This window comes from Paracoccidioides brasiliensis (assembly GCF_000150735.1).
Source record: "Paracoccidioides brasiliensis Pb18 unplaced genomic scaffold supercont2.7, whole genome shotgun sequence".
Classification (NCBI taxonomy): domain Eukaryota; kingdom Fungi; phylum Ascomycota; class Eurotiomycetes; order Onygenales; family Ajellomycetaceae; genus Paracoccidioides; species Paracoccidioides brasiliensis.
The window spans coordinates 864,748-872,710 of NW_011371364.1; the positions used below are offsets into that span (position 1 = coordinate 864,748).

General features: G+C 45.7%; 3 protein-coding genes across 3 annotated transcripts; all 3 read right to left on the reverse strand.

The window, feature by feature from the left end:
• Positions 1-1,665: 1,665 nt before the first annotated feature.
• Positions 1,666-2,602, reverse strand: PADG_05959 (uncharacterized protein; the record flags this gene model as incomplete). The annotated part of the gene is made up of 2 exons (XM_010762974.1): positions 1,666-2,338; positions 2,550-2,602. 2 exons carry the CDS (start codon positions 2,600-2,602, stop codon positions 1,666-1,668), a joined length of 726 nt encoding a protein of 241 aa, XP_010761276.1.
• Positions 2,603-3,668: 1,066 nt separating this feature from the next.
• Positions 3,669-4,972, reverse strand: PADG_05960 (uncharacterized protein; the record flags this gene model as incomplete). The annotated part of the gene is made up of 4 exons (XM_010762975.1): positions 3,669-3,983; positions 4,054-4,290; positions 4,571-4,716; positions 4,786-4,972. 4 exons carry the CDS (start codon positions 4,970-4,972, stop codon positions 3,669-3,671), a joined length of 885 nt encoding a protein of 294 aa, XP_010761277.1.
• A 1,096-nt stretch (positions 4,973-6,068) lies between these two features.
• On the reverse strand, positions 6,069-7,871 carry PADG_05961 (uncharacterized protein; the record flags this gene model as incomplete). The annotated part of the gene is made up of 6 exons (XM_010762976.1): positions 6,069-6,170; positions 6,237-6,341; positions 6,458-6,608; positions 6,730-7,070; positions 7,154-7,482; positions 7,541-7,871. The coding sequence occupies 6 exons, from the start codon at positions 7,869-7,871 to the stop codon at positions 6,069-6,071; spliced, it is 1,359 nt and encodes a 452-aa protein (XP_010761278.1).
• Positions 7,872-7,963: the final 92 nt, after the last annotated feature.

Here is a 7,963-nt window from a genome sequence, read left to right on the forward strand (position 1 = left end):
CAGTGGTGCCCCAAGTTCCCGTCGTGAGTGTGGTGGAATTGGAAACAGAGAGCCTAACCAATTGCACACAAATAATAAGGTCTCGAACCGTGCCTTCTTCCCACTATACCTACACCTCTACGTCCTTCAATTCCTCCTCCTCCCAATCCTCATCCGACATTCATCATCCACCCCCGAATCACCGCCCAGCACCCCTCCCCCACATTCCTCGGGAATACCCCTATACCTCTCCGCGCTGACATATTACACCTATATCACCTTCCTAGGATATAACGCCCTTCCATTTCTCTACCATACGGAACTCCTACTCATCCCTATTCTTATCCTCGCCGTATTGTGGCTGGTCAGCTTGATCGTGGGCTGGGGAGTAGTGGGCCAGGGGCTGGCCGTTGAGGGGCTGTTTTGGGGGGTATGATGTAAAGGGTTTTTTTTTTTTTTGGGAAATTTGGGTTGAATTGGTGGGGGTGTGTGTTCGAGGGGAAGATAGTCAGGGAGGGAGAGATAATATCAAATGAAAAGCTCCTGGGTGGGAACGATGAACGAGGTTGGTGGTGTGGGGATGGGGGAGTGAGCAGGTGGTTTTGCACGCGTCAGATATCAATAACCGTCTCCCTAGAGGGGAATTTGAGTCACATGTATATTTCCGGCTTCTTCTAATGGGATTTACTTGGTACTTTTAAGTGCTTACTTTTCTCTTAGGGTTAGCACAGGTTCTTTGGTTATTTTTATGTTTCATTTTCTGGAGTTTTTTTTTTGGGGGGGGGGCATCTAGCTAGCTTCGATATCGTTCCAGTAAGTTACATGAAGTAAATATATCCACTTTTCTAATTCCAATGGAATAAGAAGGGTTGTGAAGAGAAGAGCACGGGAGAATCTGGGTTTTGCTCAGAAAGGGGTTGTTTCGAATAGCCCATATATCATATTTGCAAGTTTCATTTTCTATGAATTTCACCTGAACTCGTTAGAGAGGTTTATTTGCTTTGTGAGAGTCTTGCCCCCTGGGTATATCTGTTTAGGTATACGAGAATTATCAGGCTAGGCAGTAAGCACGAACTCATGAAATTTGGATTGGTTCAGTATGCATCTGCCCAACGCCTCGAATGCCATATTAGGAATCGGGGGCATGCAGTACTCCAACCTGACAGAAATGAAAATAGTGAAAATATGAGAGGGAGAACACAGTTCAAAGGGCGTATAATCATTCTTTGAGAAAGGGTACAAATGACCCTTTCTCAAAGGATTCAATTGACTTCTCCCCTCTCAGTTTTGGAGCTGGGGTAGTTGTTAATTTTTTTTTTTTTTTAATAAAAACTGTTCACGCTTATCTCGATCAGTGTATAAAGTAATTGCTTGCATCTCCGCCAGTAACTAATGCTATGACATTACCATCAGAAGAGAGACAAAATGACACCTCACAAGGATGTGTAATGATAGGCTGGATTTCTGGAGCTGTCATATTGGGAGATCATTCGTATGTCATTCGTATGTAGTTCGCAGTGTGATACGTGAGAAGCTGGGGGAAAGGAAATGGTAAAATAAAACAGAACGGCGCAGAGGCATGATGAAAATGTAAAGATTCAAGACGCCGCGTAAGGATGCTGGTTGCTCGGAGCTCGGAGAGGCATGCAGATGAGGGTGATAGATAAGAGAGAAATGCAGCAACCGTCATTTCTTCTTCGGGCTGAGTTTCTTCCCCTTCGCACCAGGGCCAAGAGCAGCCTCTCGCAATTTAGCTTCCCTAGCCTTTGCCTCAGCCTTTTCACGCTCCCGTTCCTCCCGCTCCTCCTTCTCAGCCTCCTTGCGCGCCTTTTCCGCCTCACGACGCTCTTTGATAATAGCTAGCCGCGCAAGATCAGCACGAGCTTCTTCAGTCTTGCCTTCCGCGTGCAGCTTCATATATCGCTCACGCGCCTGCTGGGACTGAACTGCCTCCCTCTCCTTACGAGATAGTGGACCGTTCCCAGATTTCGCGGGTACAGCTTCACCATTAGTTTCCGCCGGACTCATGGCGGCCTGGGAGCGCGATTTGGCAGTATGGTTGGGATTTGCGGGCATGTCGACATCTTCATCTTCGTCTTCGGAAGGGGGGAGTTCACCTGGCAAAACCATTTTCTTTTTGGCGATGGCGGCCTCTTTTCTGGCCTTGGCGGCAGCTTTGCGTTCTTCACGGGTCATCTCTTTGGAGGGGCCGGAATCTGCTTCAGATTCCTCATCCTCTTCTTCTTCGGATTCCTCTTCCCCTGATAAGGGTTCTACATCATTGGGATCCTGGAGAGTTTGGCACAATACGTTACTTATGAGCCTCATGCCGTTGGTGGGGCTTATTTGGTTCATTGGTCTCCAGAGAGAAAACAGAATGAACCCTGCAGCAGAGGAAAAAAGGGGGGGGGGGGGGGGAGGAAACGCACCCGCCACATGCCTAGGGGCGTCCCATCCTTATCTAGGGGTTGGAGATTACGACTGAAATGCTTGCCTCCTGAATGTATTAAGAAAAACGGTCAACATCTTATTTGACAGGCCATGGCAGGGTAATCATGATATTTGGATACAGACCTCCGCGAGTGGGTTTGCTAAATTTTCCTCCGCGTCCACGTGGTGCCATATTTAGAATATATGTTGAACCAAGAGAAGGGGCGTATAGCGTATAATAGGGGTAATTCACGAAGATAAGGGTATGTTTGGTGAAGAAAGAGGCAGCGTTTAACTATTGAAATCGAGCGACGGATGAGGCGCTTAGTTATAGGTATAGTTAACTAAGTGTGGGGTTCTGACGGAGGTTATGTCAGAGGCAAAAGCAGAAATCGTAATTCTGGATCCCCTGCCAACCGCCTGGATAACAAAATATGGGTCCTGCAGGTTAATCTCAGCTTTTAAAGGGCATACAAACAAGATGTCTATATCGATGGCGGGTTGAGAAACGGAGGAGTTGGTTGCAGGCACATCATCCAGGATGACTCAGCAGGCAGCCACGCATGTGACCTCCGGCTGCTCACAGATGTTTTTCAAAGAAAAAAACTACTTCTACCTCATTAGCATCTTCTAGAGTCCGCAGTCCATTAAACCATCCCATCATTAGTTAATGCATGTTTGCTCAACGGGTGACATTCAGATCAAAGGTGAGCCCATGACCGGTAGAAGACTGTCACATAACTATACAGACTACAAAAACTTTTCTGAATGTTCCTCATCTAATCTGTACATTAGAGGCGCTACCATCCTACCGTGAGATCATATATCCTGAAATCCGAAACTACAGAACATTGCGAAATGTGATGAAGTAAACATGATATTTGCCTTCCTTTTCACATATACTTGTCTTTGTATTAATATTATAAACATCTCCCACCAATCTCTCCGATATGTTTCTTGTCATTGTGTGCCCCCCTTTTCTCTACGGCACCGATCCCGGGCCGTTTTAAAAACAAGGATGTAAACTTACGCTTCTTCGGTTCTCTTATGGCTAGGTTTCTGGCTGTCCTTATAAACCAGGATCGTGCGAGAGAAAGTGAAGGAAATATATCTGCATAAAAACGAATTGATCAACGCCGCCATGCAACAATGTCAGGAAATAACATGAACTCTTTATGTATAATCTATCAAAAGGAAAATCTCACGTGAACAGACAATATGAAAATGGCCTGGTTTTCAAGCAAAGAATGGAGAATGCTTTAGATCTTTATCTTCATTACCAGGCCTGTCACCGAGATCCTCGCACAAATTAAAACCACGGCTACCACAGCCATCGATGCGCCGCTGAAAATCTGGGCGTACAAATATTCACCATTTTTCAGATGAATCAAAGCTCCTGATGTTGGTGGTCCTGTCATTGACACAAGGCTAGCAATGCTTAGAATGATTCCAAAGCGGATGCCCGGTTTCTTCAAATCCGGCGACATGGAAGACAAGGTTGCTAGAACAACGATTGAAGCCCCGATGCGAAATATCCATTTAGAATGGCAAATGCATACCACGACGATATATCGCTGATCCCTATTCAGCCGAATAATAGGATACTTGCGATTAGGGTACTTGGGATAAGGGCATTGAACGGACCCCGTAAAGTAGTCGGATATAAAAATTGAGCAAAAGTCGACCAGCGATGCCGACACCGTTCATAATCAGTAGGAGGTCATTGACTTCTCTTTGGAGAGACCGATCACATTGCGACCATAGCTTCTGAATATAGAAGAAGGCAACATAAAGGTCCCAGAAATTGAGGAACATGGCAACTGCAAATAGAGAAAACTGGATCTCCTTGAAGGCAGCCCAGTCGAAGAATGGTCCGCGGGACTCGTTGTCGAAGGAATATGAAGCAGGGAGTCAACGTTGCCAGAGTGAAAAAACCCAAAACTCGCACCGCCCAAGCATAGCCGATGCGGGGGAGCAACGTTTTTATGATCCCTGGGAAAATAAGTCCTCTGGTCGCATTCAACTGTAGAGCAGAACATCAATCCTCAGCCGATACCCGTGCACAACCCCTGGGAAAGGAACCGTTGCCAGTATGTCTTTGTCAGCGACGTCATGAAGATTCCTGTGGTGAGAATTAATGCCCCAGCTGTCATATACATACAGCTTTAAAATAGCCAGCGTCGGTGGCACGCCCGGACAATGTCCCGATAACGAAAAGCAGGAAATTTTGAACGCTTCCCACCCAGGAAATATCCGAATGTGGCCGATTCAACGCTTCCGGATAGTATGATTGGAATAACACCGAAGCTATTGATGTATCCCCAAGTATTGCAAATGACTAAATGGCTCAGACCCGCTTGAAACCAAGCAGTGAACCCCCCCAATCAGACGGGGGACCGGGGTCAACTCCGGAATCTTTGGATGAAATTTGCTCAATTCTGAGGTCGTCGTTATCATCACCATGGCCAGAGGAAAGCGACGATTCCCGGTTGTTGGCGAAGCTGGTCCCAGGCCCACTTTCGAGATCCGTGGAAGGGTTCGTATCTGACGGGAGTCTCTCCATGTTCTCCAATTCTCAAGGATTTCTAAGGCGGGGTGGCTGTGATTTGTCGATTCATTGATCTTCGAGGGTTCTAACGGTTTCCTTGGTCAATATTCTCTTCCTGTTGTTTCTATGGAAGGTTGTGATTAATACCTGTGGAGGTGTGTAGCAAAAATTAGCTGATATTTCCAACTGATCCGGAGCATGGAAGGCAAAACGTATAACCCGCACTCTTGGATCATAGGAGGAATTGCATATATTAGGGGGCGTACAGTGAAAAACCAACCATACAAGACGAGAGATCCACGAGTGAAGGTCCGTTTTGACTTATGGGATAAAACTTCGAGAATTGGAATCGGACAAGAAGAAGTGTATAGCTGTCAGGCGGAATGGCTTGTCATTGGATATAACCAGGTACCCCATGGGCCACTACCTCCGCCTTGACACTCAGGATGTATGGCGATAAGAGCTTGAATGGAGTCAACTTAAGTTTGTGGTTCCGTAAATCGAGTCCAGCCCTGAAGTGTGGATGGCAATTTGCAACTTATAGGCCCCGGAAAAATCGCCTTCAATATTAATGGATGTTCGGGCATAGTTCAATCAGCAGCATTCCAGCATTCTGAATCATCCAGTTGGGCCCCTTGTTGCAGTCTCGGATCCGAATGGGATGCTGTGTCTGCAAAATGATCTTGGATAATGCAGTAGTTATCCAAATACTGAAGTTTGGTGAAGGGGTGTATATCTCCACCTCTGATATTTAATATGTACCATATGTAGGTATTTTATTTTCAGCTATATCGTCCGTGGCGCACTTGACTACCTTTATTTCATACGAATGATTAAAGCGAGTTCTAAGGTGTATTGATAGGCAGGAGAAGGAAAGGGAGAAGTGGATGATGGTATACTTGGTTTCATAATTTTCTGCCTGTTATTACAGGGTCAAGAAACCACACTGAGATATTAAGTACAGATAATATGAGATTTGGATCGGGACCTCTTTTCAAATGAAGTTCGAGCAAAACAGAGAGATCACAATGGAGCTCATGACAAAATAAAAGATGGATCATGCAAATACATATTCCCAGTCCGACTTAAATGGCAGCAAAGCTACATCCACCTATGAATTCCATATCCAGAACCCATTCAAAGCTACAGCTATCAGTGTGATTAAAATTGCTATAGTTTTTCCTTTCCTCCGGGAGGGCTGCCTAGATTTCCACTGTTGAGCCCGACGGACATTAGTTTCCTATATTATTTCTACGTTGTGGTAGGGTGCCAATCGTACCTCTATGTTCCAATCAGACCAGGTGGGGAAGAGACTCCTATACCAAAAATACGCCTGGGACCAGGGATATATTGTTGCATTCCACTTGCTTTTTTGGATATACCACTGGGTTATGGATGAGATAGATTAGTAACCATGGTACCTAGTTGACTGAGAGGCACAAAGAAACATTCGTAAGGAGGCGGGTAAAAAAAAAAAAAAAAGGAAACCAGGATACATACCGACTGGCAACCTCCGGCATTGAAAACAGTCTCGTTCAGAGCAGCCTGTACTTTATCAGCGTACGATTTCTCCGCCTGCTCCTTAATATCGACCGATGTGGCTTTTCCAGTGAGAATTGGTTTCAGAATACGCAAAGCGTAATTTATTGTACTATGAATGAATTTAACATATCAGCCAGCTAACTCTCGGGTCGCCCCATTTCTCGGTTTCTATGGAGAATATATTGATTGCTTTATGAAATATGTCGATATCGAAAATACCGATTACTCACTTCTCCGACGCGATGAGAGCAGACGTGTGTCCCGTTGCCGAATTGGGGCCTAACAACATGAAAAAGTTGGGGAATCCACTCAGCACGGAACTGTTGTAAGCCGTTGGCCCCGGGTATTTGTCCCAGTGTTCCCTGACACTCTGCCCATCTCTCCCAATGACATCCATGGCGTGCAGGAATTTGGTCTCAAAACCAGTAGCTAGCACAATAACGTCTGCTTTTATGATGCCATGGTTAGTCCTTAAGCCATCGGGGAGAATTTCTAATGGCTTTTCATCGGTTAATGTGATGTTCTCTGCGTTTAAGGCTTTTAGATATCCACCGACGTCGAAAATTCGGCGCTGGAGCAGAATGGATGGCAGCGTTAGTGTCTGGGTTTTAAATGAAAGGATGGGGCACAGAGTATTTAATTCATCATACGAACCTTGCAACCGAAATCGAAGTCAGGAATGAGAAGATCGTGGTATTTGGCTGGTGCGTGTTTGCGCATGAACCGTTCTGACTTCACCTGTCTTTCTTGCCGCACTACTGTTCCTTTCTTGGACATTTTAAATAAAGTCAAACTGCGCTCGATTAATAGAAAGAGATGTATTCTGTGTAGCCGCAAGGCAAGGGGAATATTCTGGAATATCCACCTTAGCAACGGAGGATAAGGGGGATTCGCAGCTGGATATATCCAATGTTTTGACCTGATAATGTGAGTGAGGTGCTTCACCTCAGGCAAAATCGCGGGAACTATTTGAGCTCCAGTGCCTAGGGACGTATATTATTAGCTCCCGGGGAAATTGAATTGTAATCATGGTATACTCACAGCCATTCCCGATAACGACAACATTCTTGTCCTTCAAACTCACAGCGGCATCCCACTGTGCTGAGTGAAAGATATGACCATTGAATTTCTCGCTGCCAGGGATATCGCATTTGCGAGGCACAGAAAGAAGGCCTCCAGCGTTGAATAGTATCTGACATTTATGAGTATACTTTTCTCCCGTTTGGAGGTTTTGGAGATGCATTGTCCAAAGGCTCGTCTCCTCATTCCATTCGCAGCGGATGACCTCAGTCGAGAAGACCAATTTGTCCCCCAGGGAATATCTCTCAAGGACACTCTCATTGTACGCTTTGATTTCTTCGCTTGGGGGCATTGCCTGGGTCCAATTGGGGTTTAAATGAAACGAGAAGCTGTAGAGGGCACTGGGGACATCACATGCGCAGCCTGTACGAGTAATCAGCCTTT